This window comes from Arachis ipaensis, chromosome B5 (assembly GCF_059453495.1).
Source record: "Arachis ipaensis isolate K30076 ecotype BB chromosome B5, ASM5945349v1, whole genome shotgun sequence".
NCBI classification, from domain to species: Eukaryota; Viridiplantae; Streptophyta; class Magnoliopsida; order Fabales; family Fabaceae; genus Arachis; species Arachis ipaensis.
Window position 1 is genome coordinate 2147187 of NC_142440.1, and position 26682 is coordinate 2173868.

At 30.8% G+C, this 26682-nt stretch overlaps 2 protein-coding genes across 4 annotated transcripts; one reads left to right on the forward strand and one right to left on the reverse strand.

Moving 5' to 3' along the window:
• Positions 1-5523: 5523 nt before the first annotated feature.
• LOC107642409 (polyadenylation and cleavage factor homolog 4) lies at positions 5524-11598 on the forward strand. 2 transcript variants are annotated; one of them, XM_088488114.1, is made up of 7 exons: positions 5524-5651; positions 5754-6011; positions 8920-9021; positions 9115-9378; positions 9623-10582; positions 10663-11201; positions 11295-11598. In XM_088488114.1, the coding sequence occupies exons 2-7, from the start codon at positions 5958-5960 to the stop codon at positions 11377-11379; spliced, it is 2004 nt and encodes a 667-aa protein (XP_088344240.1). In that variant the 5' UTR covers positions 5524-5651; positions 5754-5957; the 3' UTR covers positions 11380-11598. The 2 variants fall into 2 exon arrangements, with proteins under 2 accessions (XP_088344240.1, XP_088344241.1); XM_088488115.1 differs by lacking the exons at positions 5524-5651; positions 5754-6011 and adding an exon at positions 7628-8010.
• Positions 11599-15000: 3402 nt separating this feature from the next.
• On the reverse strand, positions 15001-25405 carry LOC107642412 (putative polyamine transporter At1g31830). 2 transcript variants are annotated; one of them, XM_016345754.3, is made up of 2 exons: positions 25050-25405; positions 15001-16762 (listed from the first exon to the last, which is right to left on the reverse strand). In XM_016345754.3, exons 1-2 carry the CDS (start codon positions 25227-25229, stop codon positions 15305-15307), a joined length of 1638 nt encoding a protein of 545 aa, XP_016201240.1. In that variant the 5' UTR covers positions 25230-25405; the 3' UTR covers positions 15001-15304. The 2 variants fall into 2 exon arrangements, with proteins under 2 accessions (XP_016201240.1, XP_016201241.1); XM_016345755.3 differs by lacking the exon at positions 25050-25405 and adding an exon at positions 17206-17534.
• Positions 25406-26682: the final 1277 nt, after the last annotated feature.

Genomic DNA, 26682 nt, shown 5'->3' on the forward strand with positions numbered 1-26682 from the left:
ATCTAATAACTTTTGTAATGGTATAAGTTTATGAATTTGAAAATTGAAAAATCATTTTATAAAATGTGAAGTTTTAACAAGTAACAATGTTGATCATATTATTTTGACTTCAAAAATGAATACGATACCAACAAATAAAATTGTCCCAAGTAAATTTTAACCATGACAAAAGTCCATAAGTATTGTTATTAATGAAAAATTAATCTATTTTAAAGACAAATACAATTTTTTCTACGGATTTTCTAACTCGACAAATCGAGAACTAATCCACCACATATTGATGCTATATTTATTAAGAGTCTGTTACTAACTAATGGATTGTTGTACACACAAGGCGAGATTCGAACTCCAAATACTTGCTTAAGCAGAAAAATGAGATGACCATTTAACCAATTAAAATTGATTAAAACAAATATTAATTATTTTTAATATTTTAAGTTGTAAAATATTTATAATAATAATTATTATATATATTTTTTATTTAAATTTTAATAAAAAATTTTTATATAATTTTATGTATTATTCCATGTAGGGCACGAAAACATATACTAGTTTAAGTAATAATGCATAATTATACTAATTTAGAAAATTAAAATATCTTTATTTTTAGAAAGTACTATTTTCATGTAATGAAAGCACTATTCTCTCTTCTAAAATTATTTTTAGAAAAATATATTTATTATAAATATATTACAATAATTAGCGTTTAATGAATAATGCATGATCATACTAATTTAGGAAAATATCTTTATTTTTAAAAAGTACTATTCTCATGTAATGAAAGCACTATTCTCTCTTCTAAAATTATTTTTAAAAAAATATCTTGATTATAATTATATTACAATTAGCATTTAATGAATAATGCATGATTATACCAATTTAAAAAATATCTTTATTATAAGGAATAAGTATGATTTTGGTCCCTAACGTATAGGTTGAAAATTTATTTCGTCTCTAGCCTTTTTTTCGCTATAAAATGGTCCCCAAGGTTTCAGTTTGTTTTAAAATCGTCATTTTTACCAATTTTATTTTTTTATTACCAAATTACCCTTTATTAAAAAATAATAAAATAAAATAAATATAAAATAAATAAAAAAAAAGAAAAGAAAGGGAGAGACAGAATCGGGGGAGGAAAGAAAGGGGGTGGGGGCGAGAGGGGGGGAGGGGAAGGGAAGAAGGGGGAAGGGAGAGAGCACCACCGCACCGCCGATCCCGCCACTGCCCGCTTCTTCTTCTTCTTCCACACCGTCGTAGCCGCTCCACGCCGCTCCTTTCTTTCTCAGCAAATACACAGCGCCGCCGAGACGGGGGAGGGGGAGAAAGAGAAGCGGGAGGGGGGAGAAAGAAAAGCGAAAGGGGGGTGTTGTTCGGGAAGAGGGAGAAGGAGAAAGGGGGAAGGGGGAAGGTCGCCGCCGCAGCATCTCCACACCACCGCAGCCGTTCCATGCCACTGCTCCTCCACGCCGCTCATTTCTTCCTCAACAAAAATACAGCGCCGCCGAGACGGGGGGAGGCGAGAGAAAGAGAAGTGGGAGGGGGTGTTGTTTCTGGAAGAGGGGGAAGGGGAAAGGGGGAAGGGGGAAGGTCGCCGCCGCAGCAGCTCCATACCGCCACAGCCCCTCCTCTCCACCACCACCGCAACTTTTTCCCTCTGTTTTAATTTTTTATTCCTTTTTCTTTAATTTTTCAGATTCAAAGGATTTCATTGTTGTTGTTGATGATGATGCTTCTGGTTGTTTCTGTTTATTCCTTTTATTTCATTGTTGTTGTTGATGCTTTGGTTGCTTCTGCTTCTGCCTGCGTTTGCGCTTTTGTTTCTGTTTCTGGTTGAGGAAGAAGAGGGGAGGGAGGGGTATTTTTGTCCGAAGGACCATTTTAAAATAAACTGAAACTTTGGAGAATATTTTGTAGCAAAAAAAAAGGCCGAGGGCGAAAAAAATTTTCGACCTTTACGTTAGGGACCAAAATTGTACTTATCCCTTATTATAATTATATAAAATAATCTACTTAATATACTAAAATTGGATTTTTCCCCAACTAGTGAAAGTAAGGTGTAAATTCCTCATGAATTTATTTTCTTTTCAAAATAAAATCACTATTCTCTCTTCTAAATTTATTTTAAAAAATATCTTTATTAGAATTATATTACAATTAGCATTTAATGAATAATGCATAATTATACTGATTTAAAAAATATCTTAATTATAATTATATAAAAAATTAAACATAAATTTATAATTCTAATTACTATAAATATGATACTAACGTCATATTGATAAATTGATATTGCAATAATTAATTTCTATAATTATTTTTGTACTACTAAAGGCTACATATAGTGTTTTTTTGTAGTTAGTGAGTCTAAATTTAAGAATCAAAGTATTTTTTTAATCTGTTATTCTTCTTTGATTGGGCAATTATTTATAAGGAGTTTTGTAGGTCAAGTTCAAGTCACATCCTCTCCACGTTTTCTACGTTTATCCGAAAATATTCGAAGTGGAGCATATAATAAGATTGAATTTTCTCAATTTAGGTTCAATTTTGAAAAATTCGTGCCAACCTTGAAGATGCAATTCAAAAATTGGTACTATATTTAAATTTTCTTTTCTTAAGCTTTTTGTATTAAAAATAATTTTATAACATATTGTTTTTTTTTTTTCATAAACTACCAGCCTTTTGGTGCATTAATGCAATGCCATTGAGGAGAATAAAAGTTAATTTAATTTGACAATTTTAATAAGAAGATAGTTTAAATTTGTACGGATTCTAAGTGTTCGATCTTATGATATTATTTCAGTTGGTTGTTACGAGAATAACTCTAATCTATACGTATCTAAGGATTAGAATATATTAAATATTATTTAAATAATTTAGTTTTAATATTGGTAGTTGATTAAATTAGTTTTAGAGAAATTTAAATTGTTGTCTCAATTTATATATTATGACTATTTTTTATGGATATGTTATTTTTAAACTTTTTAATATATATTTTTTTTAAGTTTGTTTTCTTTTTTGGATATATGTACCACTTTTTTTTTTTTGTATTTCAGATTAGTAATGCAATTATTAAGAGAAATGTAATTCATCAATAAATTAGAATGATTAAAAGTTTAATTATATTGTGTGGGCACAAGATTGATTAATTAAGATTAAGGCGTGAAAAAGAAAAAAGAGTCACAATACATAGTTTTGCTTTCTTTCTAATATATAAAAATATGTGAAAGAAAAAAATTAAAATAACACAATTAAAAAAAAATGTTAATCATACATATGAAAAGGGATTGGGAAATATGTATGGATATAAAAAAAAATTATTACTCGATTGTAGAATAAAAAATAATCATATATATAAAAAATAATCATAACAAAAAAAATAATTAATATATATGACTTAAATTTTTATATGTATAATTAATATATATAAACAAATATTTAGAATTATTTAATAAAATTAATATATAATATATATATAGATAAATAAATAAATTATTATAATTTATAAAAATTACTCATACGATAATATTAATAATAAAGAATAAAAAAAATTATTAAATGATTGTAGGCTAAAAAAAATTAATCATTATAAAAAAATAATTAATATATACAATTAATATATATATATATATATACAAAATAAATATATTTTAAAAATAAAAGATTATTAACTAAACAATTGATATATATACATATAAATAAATACGAAAATTAGTATGATTTATGAATATTATTATGCATATGATGATAGTATTAATAGAATAATAAAATCATTGAATGATTGTAGGCTAAAAAAAATATTTATAATAAAAAATCAAAAAATAATTAATATATGTGACTTAATATATATATGTATACTTAAATAAAGAAAAATTTAAAATTATTTAAACAAAATAAATAAATATATTCTACGAAAAAAAATATTGACTAATCGATTAATATATATTGATAGTATAAATAAAAAAGAAATAGTTTGTTTTCAATTTTGGGAATAAAACGTAAATAATTATAATATAATAATTTGTTTAATTATTGATATTTATAATTGTTATTTTAAATCATAAATTTAGAAAAAAAAAGTAGATTAACAAAAATAATTAATAATTATATTAGAGTTGATACACATAACACTATATTAAGAAAAAATAAATGCATAACATGTTACTTTTTTATTAATCAAATTACTACAATTTAAATTAATTTCAATAAAATAATTTAAAATTATAATTTCAACCTTATCACGTGCATAGTACGAATTATTGAACAATTTATTATCATGTACATGGCATGGATTATTAAAAATTTCTCATGTATTTTTTTTTCCAAAATAAAAATACTATTTTTTCTTATAATTATTATTCTTTATCAATTCTTTCATTTGAACACTAATATTATTTATTAATTTTTTTTATTTTTATTCCTCACATTTATTAAAAATTCTTTTTCAATATTTTAGGTATTAATTGTTGTTATTTAATTAACTTATTTTAGGTATTTACTTATTAAAATTTTAGGTATTAATTATACCTCAATTACGATATTAAGACTTTGAACATAATTTTAATTTAATTTCGGACAATATCAATATATATATATATATATATATAGATATTTTAGGTATTAATTATTATTATTTATTAACTTATTTTAGGTATTTAATTATTAAAATATTAAATATTAATTATATTCTGTTTACCATGTTAAGTCTTTAGACATAATTCTAATTTAATTTTGGACAAAGTTAGAAGCAAATATATATAATATTAAATTAGAAGAGTAGATTTTAATTTTACATAAAATAATATAATAGATATAGAGTATAAATAAATTTATTTGACAAATATAATTGTTCATAGTGTGATATTTTATTATGATAACATATCTTTGTGTATTGACTCCTTATATAACAATAATATATATATATTAGTTTATTATTTTTCTATCACATGACATATTTATTATTATATTTTAAATTTAGAATTTTCTTGGTTTAACATTACAGTAAAAGAATAGCAAGCAAAAAAAATAAAAAAAAATATGGAAACATTCCAAATATAATTACCGTTAATTTTTTTCTTTAGTTTTTAAATATATTATTTATTTTATTTATTTAGAGTAATAACTAAATGTATTATAACTATAGTAAAATAATTTTTAAACTATTAATATTATTAGTAAATTTTTAAAATTATTGATATATTATTAGTATAATAAGCTGTAAATTTTCTTTCATGTTTATTATTTAAAAAATTTATAATTTTTACATAGTCTTTATTCTATTTTTTTTATATCTAATGACTATTAACTACGATTTAATAGTATCATCTATAGTAGATTATACGAAGAAAAAATATAAAAAATAAAGACAAAAATTATAAGATCATAAAAAGTCTCATTCAAATTTAACAAGAATAAGACGATTTATATAAAAATAGTTCTAATAGATGATAAGATTAATTAATTCATTTAAACAGTCACTTTTTTAACGAAACTAGGTGTGTGTTGTTATTACACAGTCCACTTTTCTTAACAAAAGAGAGGGTTAAAAGCCCAAAGAAGAAATAAGGAGAAAATAGGAAAAGAAGTGAGAAAGAGAAAGAGAACTCAGAGAAGGCATATGGTCAGTTGGTCACTGATTCTTCTTCCCTTCAACAATGGTGTGCCTCTTTTTTTTTTTTTTTTTTTTTCTTCTTCTTCTTTCGATTTCATAGTTTTTTTTCTTAATTTCAAATTTTTTATTTAAACCTTTTTGGTTTTAGGTCATTCATCCTCGATGATTCCCTTTCAAGGCCAATCAGCAACACCTTATTCTCCTCCGGCGATGCTGCTCACCGCGACCGCTCTTCCACGTCGTGCGTCTTCGATCCCCCACCAGTGCATCGCTACCGATTTGCCGCAGTCACCGATGCCACTCCGTCTCGTTCTCGGCGGAGAGCCGGTGGCTTCATCCGGGACCTCTATCGATGAAATTTAAGATGACTTCCACATGGACGAAGCTAGATCTACCTTCGTTTGAGGTACGAACTTTTATTTTCTGAAATTTTTGGTCGTTTATTTTTAATTTCTTAAAATTTTATCAAATCTTTGGTTCTACATTATTATAAGGACATGCATAATTGTCTTTAATCACAACTTTTTTCAGGTTTGTTATTTTGTTTTATTCTTAATCTATTGTTTTTCTTCGCTCTAATTTGCCTTTATATAGATAATAATTTGTTCTGATAAAAGTTGATCATTTTTTTTATTATTATATTTATGGGAATTTGTTATCTAAAAACCAGTAATCATGGTTTCATGTTAAAAGATAAAACCCTTTTTTGGTTAGAAAAATTGGCACGCATATTGTCATTCTGGATATGCATAAATGTATATGTATCAGAAATGTTGATTTTTCACCCTTTTTTTTAACTATTTTTCATTTTCAGCATATGTTTCTTTCCCTAAGATGAAGATAAACTCTTTAAGATATGTGAATCAATGTCTCTGATTTATGCTAGCAAACATAATATTTTATGACGTTGAAGGGTTCCTTATGTTAGAAAGATTGGTTTTTAGTGGAAATGAAACAGTTCAGCACAGTTTTATTTATCTTTTCCTTTTCTTTGATTGTCCGACTAAGTATCTTTATAGAAAGAATTTACTAGGTACTTACAACCTTTTAGTTTACATTATTAGCACCCTAATTTGATTTAGTCTTACGTTACCTATTTAAGATTCGACTTGGGAGCATCTAAGAGAAGAGTAAGACTTAACCATTTCATTAATTATAGAAATTTGAATCAGTTCTTTAAATATTTAAAGGTATTAATCATATTAAATAATTCAATATACTAAAGTATTTAATAAATTTTAATTTTGTTATATGAAAATATTCTAGATACTATTTACATGAATAAATTAATTTTAATATATAAATTTTAAACATATCAATAATATGATTGAAATAGTTATTATTTAAACTGACTTGAATTATCTCGATTAATTTTTTTAAAAAGTTTTGAATTTTGATAAGAATCTTGTTTCTTAATTAATATAGTTATGTGGTGTAATATATATATGAGCATTTAACCAAGAAAGAAGAAGATTAATATTATAACAAAAATAAAAGTTAATTTTTTAGAGGAAGAAAGACAGAAAAGTAAACTTATTTTTTATGTCTTAAATATTATAACAAAAATAAACTTTTTAATTGAGTGAGAGATATAAAACTACTTTTTATTTTTATTTTTTTATATTGTTTAAAGAATTTAGTTATACACATATTAATATATGATATAATTTTTTTATATCTTTATTTAAAAGTACTATATTTTGACAAGATATATCAATTTCAACAACTCAAGACCTTCACTTGATTTTGGAAAACTCCTCATCTTTAGGGTTTTATTTCTCCACCTAATTTTATTAACAAAGAACCCCTTCACTGCAAGCCCGCATGCATAGATACTAAGAAAAAGTCAAATCGCCTAATCTAGTTTGACCCAGTTCCACTCCCTTTAAAAAGAATACATCACTGATAAAAAGAAAGGCCCAGCCCAATAGCATTAAGCTGACTTGACGCGCACGGCAACAACATAGGGTATTGGATGGCAGGGACTTAGAATTCTATAAATAGTTATTTAGAGGCTACAATCCGGTTTATTAGCAGATTGTTATTTATTTACTGCAGTTAGTTAGCCTTATTTAGAGAAGAATCTTTTCCGTTAGATTAGGGGTTTGTTACGATATAACTCCAGTTCTCCTTGGTCAAAGTTAAAAATTCTCTCAAATTCTCCTTCCATGCTTGTCAAGCCTCCTCCTTCCATGCTCGTGGGTCGGTTTAAAGCCTTACTTTCACAGCGCCAAGGCTACCCCAAGTCTTTCCCTGCCGAAGAAATTGTTCGAACCTATGGGCTATTGTTGTCAGAACTCACCTCCAATGTGAATCCCATCATTACCGATCTCACTATCATTGCCGGCCAGCAGAGGAAACACGCCAAGGGCATCGCCGATGCCATTTGCAACCGGATTCTTGAGGTCTGTCTCCATTGCTGCGGAAAGTTATCACCTTTTCACATCATTTGTAACGAACAAACCCTACTTTTATTGGGGTCGAAAGTTGTCCCTCTATGGGGGTTGTTTCAATTTTGGCAGTTACCCATAAATCAGCATTTAAGTTTTATTTTTCTTTCCCAATCCTATTTTATATTTTATTTTTTATTTGCTTTACGGTCTTGTTTGATTGCGAACACGACGAAAAGTCATTACTTCTAATTCCAACGGGCTTCATCGTTCCATCTGTTCTTGCCTTTGATTTATTTGCGTGAGAGTTTACCGCGAGAGAGAATGGATTCTAAATCATTAATTATTATTATTATTATTATTATTATTATTATTATTATTATTATTATTATTCAACTAAGAACAGAGAATTTTAGGATAACATAACTTCCCGGATAACTAGCAATTGGCACATGAATCCCGTAGAAAGGACGAAACTGAGCTTAAGACGCAAGAATAAAACAACGCATTTCAGGTCTTGACTGAACTGGAACGAAATTAGTAGAAGTTGGGGCACGTCCTAGCTGTATCTCATATATTGGAGATTTCAGGGGCAGAGTAATTAAAAACATGTGTTAAGGTTTAAGGTTTATCTTGTCAATAAAGTCTCAACCCTTTGTTAAGATCGAGTCTCAGAGATCACTTTCTCTACCGCCACATAAAAAAAAGGGCATGATGAGAATTGTCTGTAAAGAAATTGTAAAGAATGGCTTTTTAAATGTTACTTTTGCTTCTGAGTTCTAATTTAGCAAATAACAATGATATTCTGTCATGCATTTTTGCTGATATTTGTGCAGCAGAAAATTAGTAAAACTATGCTATAATATTATTTAAATCTCGATTGTTTATATGGTTCCTCAATTGTTTAAATTTATTCTCTCCCAGGTGCCTGCTGATAAAAAACTTCCTTCTCTCTATCTTCTGGACAGTATTGTGAAGAATTTTGGCCAGGAATATGTTAAACACTTCTCTTTACGTCTACCTCAAGTAGGTTAATTAGAGCATGGTTATTTCTACTTATATTTCATTTTTATTTTATTCTGTTACTGAAAGATTGAAACAATTCTATTGTGTGCCAAGGTTTACTGTGAGGCATACAGGCAGGTTCAGCCCAATCTGCATTCTATTCTGCAACGTCTCTTTGGTACCTGGTCAAAGATCTTCCCTCCCTCTGTTCTAAGCAATATTGAAGCTCAATTGCAGTCTTCACCAGCAGTTAATAATCAACAATCCTTTGCTAATCACCTTGGGGAATATGATTTTCGTGGACCGATTCTTGGGGCACATGTCATTAAACCACAATCCTTGCAGCAGATGGAACACTCTAGTTCAATTATGAATAATGTAAGCTTTTGTGTGAAAAATGTGTTGTATGCAAAATTATCAGTGATTTTGTTGATACGTTAAGGCTGTTTGTCATGATTGATGAAAATAAAATTTATGTATATATTTTGTGTTTCTTAATCAGATGTGGCTGCCAAATTTTTGTTTTAATAGAAAGGTGTCTGTTTATACCTGTTAATAGAAAGAGAGATCCTGCTGATAGATAAGCTGCATTTTGACAATGTGTTGGTTTTCATCCTCACAGGTTGGTGGTGATAGGTTGGATTCAACGGGAACTGTAGGTAATACAAGAGAAGGAGGGTTGAATGAATGGCAGCAAAAGAGATTTTCTAGTGATAGTTGGAACATATTTCAAACTTCCAAGACTTATAATCTCAATGATGAACAACAACGTCAAAGTCCAAGAGCTCTTATTGAGGCATATGGTTGTCACAAAAGCCGTGAAATTCCTAGTACTAAGCTTTTGTTGGTGGAGCAGCTTGGAAGAAATGGTTTAGGGAGCAAGTTTCCACTGGCATCATGGCAGGACACTGAAGAAGAGGAGTTTGATTGGAAAGATGTGAATCCAGGATTAGTAGACTGTAGTAGAAACAACAGTTCTATGCAATCAAGTGTTAGATTCTCCAGGAAAAGAAAGTTATCTAATGATCTATCTAATTTTTCACAGTACCCCTTTAATATGGGGGCTACTCATCCTTCCGGCTTGAATCTAGCATTTCCATTGCAAAAACGTCCTAGGAGTCTGTTTGAACCAGTAAACGTTAATAATAACACCAATGTAGGTCATGGCCCAAATAAAACTCAGTTTATACATGACCAATTGCCTAATCAACCTGGACCAATTTCCTCTAACCTGCAAATTCATGGACAAACACCTCAACTACAGTTTTTTCCACCTCAAATTTCATCTTCAACACAAATTAGTCATGGGAGCTCTTTGCAAGGACATGGTGCCTCAATAAGTACGCCCATCTCAAATCCATTACCTGATATGCAGGACCAAAGTCTACAGTTACATGGGGGAACCTTGCCACCTTTATGTCCAAGCCTCCCAACTGCTCCATCACAAATGATGTCTCATCCCCATGCCGATGCTTCAGTGACAAGTCAACCACCACCTGCATATCTTGATTTGATTAGTTCACTAGTGAACCACGGTGTGATCTCGGTAACTAATCCACCCACCAATCCACCCACTGGACTGGTAACTATACTTTTATTAATTTTCCTCCCTTTTTTAGTTTGTTGATTTGAGATAGTAATTTAAATGAACTCGTGTTTTAGGATTCCATTGGGACGGAGTTCCATCCAGATATCTTGAAGGTTCGTCATGAAGGTGTAATCAGTGCCTTATACGGTGATCTTTCTAGACAATGCACGAGCTGCGGTCTCCGATTCAAACGGCAAGATGAGCACAGTAGACATATGGATTGGCACGTGACTAGGAACCGAATGTCAAAAAGCCGGAAGCAGAAGGGGTCTCAAAAGTGGTTTGCAAGTGGGAGCATGTGGCTGAGTGGTGCAGAGGCTTCGGGAAAGGAATCAATTCCAAAGTTGTTGGCTCCTGAGGAGACAGAGGAAATGAAAGATGAGGAAGAGTTGGGCGTTCCTGCTGAAGAGGATCAGAGTAGATGTGCACTATGTGGAGAGGGCTTCGATGAGTTTTACAGCCACGAAATGGACGAGTGGATGTATAGAGGAGCCACATACCTTAAGGCACCCATGGGAACAACACTGGCCACCATGGACAGACATCAATTAGGGCCCATTGTTCATTCCAAATGCAGATCTGACTTTGACTCTACTATGCCCTCAACCAACAGGTATTTGCTTTTTATATAGGATCTTAGTTACATTATATTAGCTTTCCTACTACTATTATTTACTCTTCTTCCTTGTTTCACTTGTGTATGCAGGGAATCTACCAAGAGAGTAGTAAGAGAAAAAGAATGCGGGTCGACCAAATATCAGTTTTGTGCACCCTTGATTAGGACTTACTAATACCTTTTAGGGTAGAGTTGAATCATGTATAGCTATAGTTGCACTAGTAGTGTTCCAATTTCTTGCAGTTAAATACTATTAGTTGTTGTTGCTAGTGCTCTATTATTGTTCCGGTGAGCTTCTGCATTAGATTTCATTTATCAGCAAAATCACATTATATTACTGTATCAATAAGCACGTTTAATTCATGAAATTTAATAAAATTCTGCGTTCCGACAATTTTTATTAGATTCGCTACTCATTTCGTTTTCAATTGCTACTTCTCAATTTGTATTTTTCTAGTTCCATATACAAGATAATGTCACGGTTATTCCTCTTTCATCGTTTTTAATATGACAGAATATTTAATTTGCACACATTGTAGATTGCTACTAATTTATCCTCTCTCTCTCTCTCTCTCTCTCTCTCAAAAGCCAAGAACCACAAGACATATTCCTTGTGATGGCACTGATGAATACATAGTATGTACCTCCATTCTCTTTAAGGTTGAAGGTATCTCCGTGTTTGTTAGCGGTTTAATTTCCTTCTTTTGAATTGTGTTACTAATGTCATTTTTAACTTTTACTTTGTCACCTTAATAAAATATAAAATTGGAAAATCAAGCTGTCGTATACATATATAGTTTGTACCTAAAGGGAAAATGGCAATTTGGCGTATAATTCGTTGAGAATATATAGTTGAAAAAGTCTAGGGACCAGCAGTTTTATTGAATTTTGGCCAGCATATAACCAGCAGAGAAAGATGAGCCATTGGATAAAATCTCACACCAATATCACACCATCAAATCATCATTGATGGCTAGTTGATGGCTAATAATCACAAAAATTACTGGCCCCTAGCATTGCTCTATATAGTTCATTACTCCCATGCAAAGTTTTCTTTGTAAAATTGTTAGTTGGATTGAGAATGGTGATTTTGATATGGGAAAAAGTTTAAAGACCAACAATTTTAATTTACATGTGTTAGTATTTATATTCAGTAATTTAATATTTTTAGTTTGGCAGACTAACACTATATTTTTAGTTAATATTTTAAAATATTATTGTCTAATTATTAGCAAAAAATAATAAATTGTGTTAATTTTATAGCATTATTCTTTAATATATGCGTGTGAGTGGATACAATTTAAATGAAGACAATTGCTAAAAGTTTTGTTCTTTGGTGTTTTGTGAAGAAAAGTGAAGAATTTTCTAATTGATTCGTAGAAATAGTTCTAATAGATGATAAGATTAATTGATTCATTTACTAAATTTTTTTAAGTAATGCTAAGTTCAATTTATAAATAGAATTTAATTTTGATACACTAACAGTGTAAAGCGTTTTACACAGTCGTGCAATCACATTCGTTCTTTTGGTTGACCATTCACGCGGTCAATGTGAAAGGTATTTATTTTTATTGATGTGTCATTACGTAATTGGATGCACGTGTAAAACTACTTTACACTGTCATTGCATTAAAATTAAATTCTTATAAATATTTGTAGTTCATATTTTAAGTTAATTTTATAAGTACAACATTTCACAAGTCAAAGACAATTCTTTTTAATATTTTTGTAAATGCTAATAGCTTTTATATTTAATTTATTTTGCAATACGATAAAATTCATTGTTCAATCAAGAATTATTTGACAAAAATATTTTAGAATGAATTGGTAGAAAGGAAGGTCTATGTCTTCTCAAATTTTGAGATTGACTACACATGTGCAAAATATCTTTTAAGATAGAGTCACTTATAGTACATTTGGTCCATGATCGTAAAATTCTGGATAATCATTTTAATTTGCTTGCCTATGCTGATATATTGAAACAAACAAATGAACGATTCTACTTATTTGGTATGTAATTAATTTATATTAAGCCACACAAAGTTATTTTCCTTTTGATTTTAAGTTTTGCCAAAAAATTGTATAATAGCATCATTTTATCGATAACAAAAATTTTAACAGTTTATTTATGAAAATATTTGAAATTGTATTGTGACTTTTTTAAAGGTATATCCTTTTATTAATATACTATTGTTAGTTTTATCGTTTAATACAAAATAAATCAGTAAATTCTCTTTATTTTATACACGTACGAAGTTATAATTTCTTATATTATTCACTCATTTGTCCTTAATTTGGTACTTTTAATTCAATTTTTTTTATCAATTAGATGTTATTAGATTCTTGACTAGAAAAGAAAAACTTATATCATGGTCAAAAATAGAGAAAAGTGACCAGTACATTGTGATTGATCTTCATGATTTGCAGTATGTAAAATTTTAATATGAAGATTTCTTTTGGTTATAATTATGTGTTGTGGTGCAAATTTTTTTTTCTTTATGTATTACTACTTACTCTCTTAATTCTCACTTTCATTCAAAAATGAGAAAAAATAAAATGTACACTATGAGATCAATTTACAATCCAATTACTTGATCATCTATGTGATCACCAAGCAATCGAATACATAATTTATTCTCTAATTTATAAAATTTAACAAAGACATTGGTAAACATATTAGTTTTGCATTTATTTATATATTTTATTTATTTATGTTATATTTGTAATTATATTATATCTATTTGTATCAATATATTTTTTAAAAAAAATATCGTTAGTATCAGCACATTGTGTATTAAATAAATTAAATGATAGAAACACGTAACTATTTTCTTTTTCAGTCAAGATTCATTAAAATACTGTAATTTAGACTTGCAATATCAATATATTAAAAGTAAAGTGGAGAAAAAATGTAATATTAGATCAATTTTTTTTAAATCATAATTTAAATATTTTAAACGAGATAATTTCATTTAGAGAATTCATAATTCAAACATAATTTTTATACACTTAATAGCTACATTCGAGTTAATATATTTAATATTATATTTAAAAAAACACGAATAATGAACATTATATTATTTATTTATTAATTAAATTATTACAATTTAAATTAATTTTAATAGAATAATTTAAAATTATCATTTCAATTTTATCATGTGCATGACACGGGTTATTACACTTGTTTTATTTTTTTACTGAACTGTTAAAAAATATAAAATAAATAGGAATCATATTTTTCTTTTTCTTTTTAAATTTTGATGTGAACCTGTGAAGGGAGAAAGATCAAGTAGATGTTATATCGAGCTCTCGAGTTCGAGTTTCACTCCTAATTCTAAAAAAAAAAAATAGATGTTATATCGATTTATTTTGTGAAGAAAAAGGTAACCAATAGATGTTATATTGTTATAAACACTTATATTTTTTAAAACAAAAATATTATTTATATATCAAAATAAATCACTATATATTTATGTACAAAATACATATGTAGTTTAGCTCAATTTAATATATATTCTATTCTGATAGCTTATTTTAGTGTATATATACTTATATAGCATAATTATTTTTAAAAATAGATAAATTTTATACGCATCACAATTATATTTATGACCATTTCAATTCTATTTTATTCTCTAACCCTGTATAGTGTGCTGGAGCCTTGAAGCATACAAATGAAATAATTTTTTATAAATAAATAAATTTGATGAATAAAATTATCCATAAAAATCACATGTGAATTTTCACCCAAATTTTGCAACCTCCAATCAACCAAACCCTAAAATGACAGGACTGATAAGTTGAATTTTCTGTCTTGCTCATTCACATGTATTACTTAAAAACTTACAATTTTTTTATCTATTCCAAAAAAATTCTTCCCAAACACTAAGCAAACCCAATCATGCAGTTTGTCTAAACATGACAGGGGGGAACCAAATCAAATTACAAGTTTCTTAGTGGAGTGGCATATTAAACAGCTAAAGAACCAAAAGCATAAGATACAAAGCTGCCCCTTCTATGCAGCTATAATGCATTAACACCTCAAAAAAATAACCTCAACACTGTCAAAAAATAAAAAATCTAGAAACATGATAAGTTAATTAATTCACCAAAGAGTGAGTGCTCTCCTCATGTTCAAGATCTGGGAGATCAGCACTATGGGAGAACTTCAACCACCTCTTTTTCTCTACATATTTGATACAAGGCTGCAAGACAAGGCCAATTGACACAGCAATGAGGCTTACAACCATTACTTTGAGGGTGGAGAAATACAACACGACACAGATCAATGCGGTCGGAGGGATGCACATTAGGATCGCCCCGGCTGCTCCTCCTGGCACCTTGTAAGGCCGAGACGCATTGGGGTGCTTGATCTTCAACAATATGAATGCAATAAACTCCAAAATCATTCCGAAACAGTACAGGAAGTTTTCTGCCGCTACGATCTCTTGAAAGCTCATCCATGACAGTAGAATTACACCAGAGGCAGAGAAAAGTATACCTACAAGAGGGGTTCCATGACGAGATCTCTTGCTGAAGAACTCGGGCAACATTCCTCTCTCGGCCATCCCTAGAAGCTGGAAAGAGTCGCTGCTCATTTCAGCAACAAACATTCCCATATTTGACATCGCGGCAGCAGCCTGAAGCCACCATCTCAACCATGCTCCTCCAAGAATCATAGCAATATCCGAGAAGTAACCATCAGTCCACAACTCTCGATTAAGGGGAACAGCGCCAGTGCCAATCAGAAGTGGGAAGAAATACCCCAGAACCACTAGGATCAATGCCAAAAACAAAGCTTTTGGAAGAGTTTTCTTAGGATTCTCAACTTCCCCAGAAAGAGTACTTATAGAATCCCAGTAATTGAGATTCCAGAACAAAGTATTCAAATACAAATTCCAATCAACATCTTTAGTGTTTACCACAGTCCATCTCGAAGGTTTCAAGTCCGGAATTGCCAAAAACCCCATAACCACAAAAGGGAGGAGCGAGAAAACCCCTAAAAAAACAGCAACATATCCTACAATTGTTAAACCCCTGTAGTTCAAGAAAGTGAGAACAATTGTCAAACCCCAAGTTGCAAGGATTCTAGGTAATCCACCCCCTAATGCAGGGACTCCAGATTTCAGATAATCAAGAAACAGAACAGGATATAAAGCATTGTCTATCACACCACTCAGCCACTTCATCCAACCCTGCTGAAACCCCCAAAAGGGACCCAGTGCAGTCGAGACCCAAACGACATACCCGCTGTTTTCGGGGAACATTGTGCCCATCTCAGCAGTGATCAAAGCTTCAGGGATGCTCCATATGAATGGGAAAACGACGAAACCAAGAAGCGCTAAGAGTGGACCTGCTGCATGAACAGTGTCCTCAACACCAAAGGGACCACCTGAAACCTCATAGAAGATTAGGAATACAAGAGGGAGCATTGAAACTTTCTTCATGGTGTGAGTTCTCCTTGGGGAAGGTAAATCTACAACGGTGACATACTCAACATTGCTGTTGAACTCTCCCATTCTTGAAGCTTGTCTAGTAGTAGCTGCAGCCCTCAATTTCTGCACTCAGAAAAAGTCAAGAAGGTTGTTTTTTCTCAATTTAAGAAACATCAAAAGCAAAAGCAATTAAACTAAAAAAGAATAGAGATATCTTTTATTTTAGATCACACGGTTTCAACTTTCTTTCATTTTGGCGCAAAAAGAATGCAACTTTGGAAATTTCACCAGCAAAATTTCGCATATTCATTCACAGAAACAACAACCAGATAATAAAATTCAAGGAAGTTCGATCAACCCACAAAAGAAAGGAGATCTCGGACATAGATCTAAGTTGACCACTGGGTAATTAGAACAAGCTATTCACTTATAGCAACAAAAAAATCAACGAAGAACAACTTAAAAACTAAGCAGAAACTGTGACTCAAGAAAACAGAGTCGTCGATATAACAAAACAAGGACATTGAAAAAGAAGAAAATCGAGAGGCAGAATTGAAAAAACGAACCATGAATGATTGACATATTCTTTCAGGGTTGAGAAGATAGCAGCATCATCCATTGTGGATTGCGATGAACACTACGGTGTGCGCGGTGTGATTTCCGTTAAAAAAATGGCTGCTTCTTCACACCGAGCGCAGAACGGAAAGAGAATAAAAGGTGAAGAACAAAACCTGAAGAACACCGTGGCACGTGCATAAAAGTTTCGGTTTTTTAATGCAAACACGTGCAACAAGCAAGGGTTTTTCATGTGTTCCCAATTCCCAACCAAAATTCCTCATCAAGTTTGGTAACTAAATTATGCTTAGAGATTTTGTTGTCCACTAAATTATTCATTAACTAAGCCAACAATTATTCATGTGGTTCTGCAAATCAGTATTATTTGTGTGATTTGGATTTCTGAACAATGAATGAATGCATGTGCAAATAGAAGTTTTCTTTTATTTTTTGGGTACATATATAATTTTGGAGGAGTTTCAAGTGTACCGGAAACATTAGTCACCGTTGATCTGAATTATAAAAAATATATATAATATACATTAATTAAAATCAACGTTAAAATAATTAGAACATCGATATTCCCAATATACTTAAAATTTTTTCTATAACTTTTTAGTAAAAATTTTATCCACTTCACATGAATAAATCTTATGGTAATTGTAAATGCTCATCCTTAAATAAAAAAAAAAATATTATATTCTTTGTCAATTAAATAAATTATCACTCTTTATTTATTATATTTTATATTAATAATTTAAATTTAAAATTTAAAATTTAGAATTTAAAGTATTTTTTTCCAAAACCATTAGTATTTACTAATAATAAATAGTAAAAATTAAAAGTACTAATGTATCATTATGTAATTAAATCTAAATTGAATTAAAAAATTAATCCTATTTTAACTAATATTAGTTAATTTTTTAATTTTATATTTTTTAATTTCTAGTTTTATATTTTATATTCTAAATTCTAATTTTAAACTTTTAAAAAGAGACAATTTTAAAAAATATATTTATAATAAATTACTCAATATTAACTAATTAAAAATTAATATTCTATAATTATTCTTTTACTTATTATTATTTACGGTATCATTTTTCTAAGAATGGATAAAGTTTAAATCTTGGTTTTTTTTTTCTTTTGCACTGAAGATGACCTTTATCATTTATCTTTCTATGCCTACCTCTCATTTCTTTTTTTCTATTTGGTCCTGTTAATATTTATTTTTTTCATTAATATCACCATCTCAAATATCGGCTGCATCCACAACTACGTCATTTTACCACGTGGTTCATTTTATTACTGACAAAAGATACTTACTATATCTTTCTGTAACAAATTTAAAGTGGTTTTAAATAACAGTAATAATAATCATCGTCAAAATCAAAATGTCAAATATTTTTCTATCTATAATAATAACTTTGACATAGACACAAGTATTTAATTTGGTATGGAAAAACTTAAACTGTGGACCACATATAATTTAGGATTTAGTTAATATAAGAGCTGTTTAAATATTTTATTTTAATTAATATATGATAAATATATTAAAAAATATTTTTTATAATTTTCAATTTATAATTTTATCTAAATTCTATAATTTAAAAGAATTAATCTCGTGTATATCATTATCTGAATTAGATTGTTTTTTTAATTAAATTCTTCTAAAATAAAAATATTAATAAAGTATTTAAATTATTTTAAAATAAAATAGTGAATTTTCCACGTAATAAAAATTATAAATTTTAAAATAAATATATTATTTATTGTTTTATCAACTTTTTATTTTAATAGATTTTTTCTTCCTTTTGACATGTCCCATGGGTTGTACCTTGTCCAATGCAAATTAAAGAAAACTTCCATAAACTCTACTGATTCAATCCAGAATGAATGTTAAGAAAATAAACAATTATGTGCATTCATATAAAGTTCATATTTTATATTTAGGCATTTTAAAGTATAAAAAAATATCTTTAGACATTTAAAATAAAATATATATTTTTTTAGGACAATTCACTTAAATAAAATAAGTAGAGATCAATTTTATTAGATTGCAACTTTTTAAACTCCAAAACGCAATTGAAACTTTTCACTAATTTATAGAAACCGTTACTGACAGTAACAGATTAGAAGATTACGTAAACCGCTACTGGCAGCTACGATTTACATGAAACACTGGAATAAGCAGAAATTGTTATAGGCAGCAGCGATTTCTGTATAAGTGGAGTTGCTCATAAACCGCTACAGACAGTAGCGGTTTATGTGTTGTGGGGCTTGTTCGTAAACCGTTGGAGGCAGCCGCGATTTACGTTCAAAGGGGCTATAAATCCGTGAGAGCCAGCCGCAGATTCTTCATTTGGCGTAGAGTTTGAATATTCTTAGAGAGAGAAAATTCTAGAAAGAGGGAGAAAAACTTTGGGATCGCGAATTCGAGTTTTCTCAGTAGTGACCTTCAATTGGACATTATGGTAGACGAACAGAGCTTGTATCGACTGAATGGCGTTGCCATTGCCGGTGCCATTGTCGATGAGGTTAGTTTCTTTTTTATTTTTCTGAGTATTAAAATTTGTAAAATATATCTGTTAGGATTTGGTTGAATTAGTCCCACATTACTTAGGATAGCAAATGAAGTGGGTGGCCTAGGCTATAAATATGAGGCTAAGTTCTCCATTTGTTTTTGCACCAGTCAGAAACACTTTAAGCTTGTATCTGATTTTTCTTTTTCTCTGTACTCTTTGATTAGAGAGTGTTGTGAGGTGTAGTTAGATATTTGCTTTGAGAGAGTGTGGGTGTATTGGGGTGCCGGTGTTAGAGAGAAAGAAGTCTATGTGTTGTAACAATTTTCACATAGTGATATTCTCTGGTTGTCATTTGACAACGGCCGTAGTTTTTTCTCCAGTAATTGGAGTTTCCACGTTAAATTCTTGTGTTGTGATTATGTCTATTTTATTTCTTTGTCAAAGGTGTTTTCTCAAGGGAGAATGGTGTCTTATTCCCAACATGTGGTATCAGAGCTTCGGTTCGGTGGGATTTATTCTTAGTATACTCTGTGGTTGCAGCCTAGTCTGACCTTCTACATCAGAAAAGAATTTTGTCCTGTAGCTTGAGGTTGATCTTTGGTTGCTGTTGTTATTGCTGGAAGGCAGTGTGACACTGTGAGAGTGCTGTTTGAAAAGGTTCTGGCTAAGGAAAGACTTGGTATTTAAGTGTGTCCATTGTGACCCACCTCTCTTTCCTGGGGACCCTTCCTAGTGCACGGTTGAGTTATACTATTCCAGTATACGGTTGCAACTATGTCATGATATTCAAGTGCTGTGAAGCTTGAAAAAGAAAAATTTGATGGAAGAATCAATTTTGGCTTGTGGCAAATACAAGTCAAGGATGTGTTGATACAATCAGGTTTGCACAAGGCGTTGAAGGAGAAGATCTCTGGTTGCTCTCTCTATGAGAGAAGATGACGTTCTCTAGAAGACAAGAAGTATCCTCATGGTATTACCGCACTGCCATGGATAAGGATAAGTTGTGGCAATCGGGTCCACAATTGCACACGGGCATTGGTTGGCGTTGAGATGCAAGGTGTGTGACGGAGTTATGTCGATGGCTGAAGAACTTCCAGGAAAAGCCAATTTGGAAGTTGCACCATGAATTTTCAGCAAGGTTTCGATCTGTACCAAGGCGAAATGCTTGAGTGGTCTAATTCCAAGTGAGTATACTTTCATGGTGGAGTATGATAGTTCTCTGAACTATGATTGTCGGTATAGACAATGGCAGTAAAGAATTGTCGGTGTTGACAATGGAAGCTGAAGATGTGTGACTATTTCAATCAAGGTGGAGATTGTTAGGATTTGGTTGAATTAGTCCCACATTACTTAGGATAGCAAATGGAGTGGGTGGCCTAGGCTATAAATATGTGGCTAAGTTCTCCATTTGTTTTTGCACCAGTCAGAAACACTTTAAGCTTGTATCTGATTTTTCTTTTCCTCTGTACTCTTTGATTAGAGAGTGTTGTGAGGTGTAGTTAGATATTTGCTTTGAGAGAGTGTGGGTGTACTGGGGTGCCGGTGTTATAGAGAAAGAAGTCTATGTGTTGTAACAATTTTCACATAGTGATATTCTCTGGTTGTCATTTGACAACGGCTGTGGTTTTTTCTCCAGTAATTGGAGTTTCCACGTTAAATTCTTGTGTTGTGATTGTGTCTATTTTATTTCTTTGTCAAAGGTGTTTTCTCAAGAGGGAATGGTGTCTTATTCACAACAAGATCCCAGTTGTGCCTCTGCCGTCGGACCCCAAACAACAAACAATTATGCAAGCTGTAGATATGTCGACTTCACCAACGAAGTGACTGGTAGACTCCTGGTGTCCTTCAAAACAGAGTTGACACACTCAGATATGTTGGTCGTCATGTGGCCATATCGTTTGCCGCCATCCTTGTTCTGTATCCACCTCCCGTACTCCATTCTATTTGCCCAATCACACTTGGTCGGATTTTCAGTTCTCATAATATCAAACCAATACTCAAACTTGGCCTTCGTCTTCGCATAAGCAGCATTCACCAGTAGCCTCCTTGCATCCCACCCCTTGAAGTTGAGAGCAAAATTGGCGGCAACATGACGAATGTAAATGCCCGATAAGCATGAGGAAGTAGCCAACCACTATTAGGTGCCTCTAGTGCAGCCTTGATGCCATTGTACCTGTCAGATATCACCAGAATACTTGGTTGTGGGGTCACATGTCTTCTCAGGTTAGTCAGGACGTATGCCCAATACTCTGCATTTTCTCCTTCCACAAGTGCAAACACAATGAACAAGATATTCGAGTTTCCGTCTTGAGCAATAGCCAGTAGCAAAGTCCCTCCATACTTGCCATATAAGTGCGTACCGTCGATACTGACTAGCGGTTTGCAGTGTCGGAAAGCCTCAATACAAGGAGAAAATGTCCAGAAAAGACGTTGAAAGTAGACAGTTGATTCATCAACCTGATCACCCACTCTAACCGGAAAGGTCTTCAACAGAGCAATCGTACCCTCCATGGTGGATGTCACCCCAAGGATCCAATGGGGCAACTCGCCATAAGACTTCTCTCAGTCACCGTAGATCTGTGTTACTGCCTTCTACTTCGCCATCCAGACCTTCCTGTAACTAGGCCTGAAACCATAGGTTGCCTCAGTTGCTTCCTACAACACCTTTATCGTAACCGATGCATCAGCTCTGACCAACGGAAAGATCCTCGCACATATCACATGATAATCAAGCTGTCTGTGATCGCTCGATATCGATGTGGCCAAACCCGATGGCCCATGGGTATATGTGTATTTCTCAGAATAATCATCACTGTCCCCAACAATGTCGGCCAGCTCATCGTCCGAATCATCGTCTCGCATCGCATTTTCAACTCGATCCGATCTAGTCTCAACTTCAAAATCAGGAACACCATGAGGCACACTAGCAATACGAACCGCAACACATGGAAGATCAGGGATCAGACAAGCAGGTGCTACCACAGGCATCGATATTGAGGCACCCCCATCATCGTCGACTGAGGATTCAGCGCTGATGCCCCAGAGCTGTCGATGCCATCTTCAAACTTCGCAAACAACTCGGGTATTCTAACCTCAGGAAAACTTCGCCGATAGTGAAACCAGACCTGCATATCTTCATCGAACCCTATAACAAATGTCTCATACTTGACACAAGCTGACACAACAGCAATAGGAATCTTGTAAAACAACTTCTTTACTCACTTTGTCTCACGCACACCCAACTTCTGTAATATGATGTTTTTCTATCTCTGTCAACGTACTCGACGACCGGATAAAAAGGCTAAGCGATTCCCTATCCGTAAATTTAACACCGTGCCTTTTGCTTTTTTGAATTTTACCAGAGTAATAACTAGAGCTAGAAAACTCTCCTCACCATCCATTTGTGAAAAATAGCATTCCAGTACTACCTCAATGCATTGGAGGGATATATATAGCCAATCACCACATGCATACATCACACATAAACTGCTACTGGCTGTAGCGGTTTATGACCAAGCCAACTTGTATAGAAACCGCAGCTGCCTATAGCGGTTTTTGTTTGGGCAACATTCCACATAAGCCGCGACTGCCAGTAGCGGTTTACGTGCTCCTCTAAACTGCTAGTGCTAGTAACTATTTCTATAGTTATATGAAAATTTGCATTTGTGTCTTGCTATTTAAAATATTGTATTTGAGTAAAATTCTTCTCCAAACAATTTATTTAAGTAAATTGTCCTTTTTTTACTTAAAATTTATTAAAAATTTTAAAATTATCTCTAAATTTTATTTTATTTTAATTTTATCTTATAACATTTCGATTTGTATCAAATATATCACTTGCAGTTAATTTTTTTAAAAATTTAAAATTATTTCAATAATAATTTTACAAAAATAACTTTTAACACAAACAAACTAAATATAATTATTGCTAAATTTAATTTAAATTTTTAAAAGTTTAACTATCAAAGATATATTTAATATAAATATAAAAACTTTACAATAAAATTTTAGGATTTTTTAAAATAAAAATATATTTTACTTTTTATTTAATTTCTATAAAAAAAAAGAAATATCGTCTATTGCGTACATACACCAAATAACAAAAAGTATATCTTAAAAAAATTATATCAAGTATATACTAAAATTAGTAATTAGTATAAAATATATATTAAAATATAAATATACATTAAAAATAAATTAAACTATATATATATATATATATTTCAACATAAATATATTAGTAGTTAATTTTAGTTATTAATTTTAATATATAAATAATATTTTTAATCTTAAAATTGATAGGTCAAATGTACTTTTCTCGGTAAGTGGAGCTGGACAATATATATAAGGGACGAGGGAGACTAAAAGCCTAAAAATTCATACTAATAATGTTTTCGTGTAAATTAAATATTACATGTATTTATTTATTTATATACATGAATATATAATATGGGTTGAATTTTGTATATGTTATTTTTTATTTTATTTTTTTATATTTGTGTGTATTCTATAACTCAATATATCTAACATACTATAATGATTAGATCAATCTGGGTCAAATCAATTAAGTTGAGTGTAATGTAACAAAAAAAATATTTAAGTGTAAATAATTTTGAAATGGTTAGTTTAGAAATTTAACTTTAATATTGTGAAACTTACACACTGAGACACACAATACAATACTTGTTTATTAATTTTATATCGTATAAATTATGGTGGAAATTCAGGTGCAGTCGACTTTACGTGAAGTTGATACCTGAGAGTCGTTAGATAATTTGACTGATTTGACTAAATTTTCATCTAACGGTTTTCAGATATTAATTTCATGTGAAGTCGACTTCACCTGAGTTTTCACCATAAATTATATATATAATTTGATGGACGCTCACTCTCCAAGCAAAACCAGTATATTATAACTTGAGAATCTCTTAAATAGTGGTAATAAACGTGACAAACACGCACTAACTAATTAAACAGAGAAATTCGATAGAGGTTCTTTTTAATAGAAAGTAATTTAAGTGGATTTATTTGCAAGATTATGAGTCGAATCTACTCTGGTCCGTAGGACTAGGAGTCTTGCCACTTAAATATTAAAAAAAAAAATATAATAAAAATATTATCTGTAAATTAAAAAATAAGTTATCAATAAAATATAATTCAAATGATATAATATTTTTATTCTGGTTTAAAGATTTTGAATTCGAATATCGTTTTTAATTTAAAAAAAAAAAACTAAAGAATAGCCTAAATCCTCTTCAATCATGGAAATGAAAATAAAAATATAGTAGGAAGAAAAAAGCACATAATGAAGGAGCAAGTTGCAATATCCAAACCTCTTGGTTCTGGGAATCATTATTATCATGTGGCGCCTGATGAGTAGTTTCTTGTGGCTGTGGAGAAGAACTGTCGGCAGCAACAGTAGTCTCTTCCAGAGAGTCAACGGTGGTTCTTTCTTGCTTTGCCGCTACTCCCTCATCGTTCTTCACTTTCTCTGATTGTACCATCGTCACCATGTGGAGTTATTATAATAACTTATAAGAGAATATAAGATATTATTGTGGAAGGGTTTTAGTTTGTTTGCCTATTATATAGAATGAAACCTGAGGAATGGGGAATATTATTGGGGGAATGAAAATAACATGAGGGTGGAGTACAACTACTGCAGCTTCACCTTCAACTTCAATAATTAAAGCTCAGGGAAAATATTTTCTTATAATATTACGCGGAATAATATAATATAAGACGATAAAGGGGAACAAAATAAAACGTGATTCTTAGTTTCTTACTTTCTTAAGTGCCTCTACCAAAAAGTCCCAAAAATCTTTTTACCGGATTATAACACTAGCAGTTTTTTTTTAAATAAAAAGGAACTAGCTAGATTCCTGTGCATAAGGGAAATAAATCTTTACCACAAGATAATCAATCAATATAAATCAAGATAAGTGAAAAAAGTCTAGAAAATCAACTATAATATAACCTAATTCAATAATTTTATTTTATTTCTAACTTTAAAATTCTAAAAATTAAAATAGCGGGGTTATTTATTTTTTTTTTATCTTTTTTAGTAACGAATCTGTTTTTCAATTTGTTAGTTTTATTGATTACATTTTTAGTTGGTTCTTAACGAAACTCATATAAGTAAAATGAGACCAAATTCCTTCTTATTTAAGTAGATCAGCCACCAAATTAGATTCATGTTGAATTAAATCAATTTGTGTTGATTGAGTAATAAGTTCACTCATCCGCTTATTGGGAGTTCAAATTCTGTCTTGTATATGCAGCAATTCATTAGTCAATGACAAATTATTAAGTGAAACTTAATTTGCAATGAATTGATCATTGACCTATCGAATTAGAAGATACTAGTTGACTACAAAAAAAAAAAAATTTCATGTTAAATTAGTGTGATTGAGATTGTCAAATCTTTTTACTTCAATTTAAAGATCTTACTAAAAATATCTATTTTAACACGACATTCTGGCAACTTCCCATGCATAATAAAAGAGTAAGCATTCAGACAGTCAATCTTAACCTTATATCTAACTTCTCCAACAAGAACCAAATCTTTTCAATTGGCAAAGATCAGAGCTTTGTCCTCAAAATTCTGTCTTTGAGCACTACATCGGAACATTCCCACAGCCACCCACCGAAACACTCAAAGGTTATTACTATTAAAGACACAACCATCACAATTTAGCATAATAAAATCGTATTTTGGACAAACCTATGAGATATATACAAGCATGAATAAGTCAAGGTTAAAAAAAAAGGGTTAAAGTCACCAAAATGAGGTGCGAAGATTCGAACACGAACTGCCACAGATGATACAAAAATAACAAAATGACATGAATTTTTTTTTGACTTAAATGAATTAAAAAAAAAAAGTGTTTCCATCTCTTATAATCAAACGAAAATCAACATGACAATTCTAATACATGATATTTCTTATTTTGAGCATGAATAGAT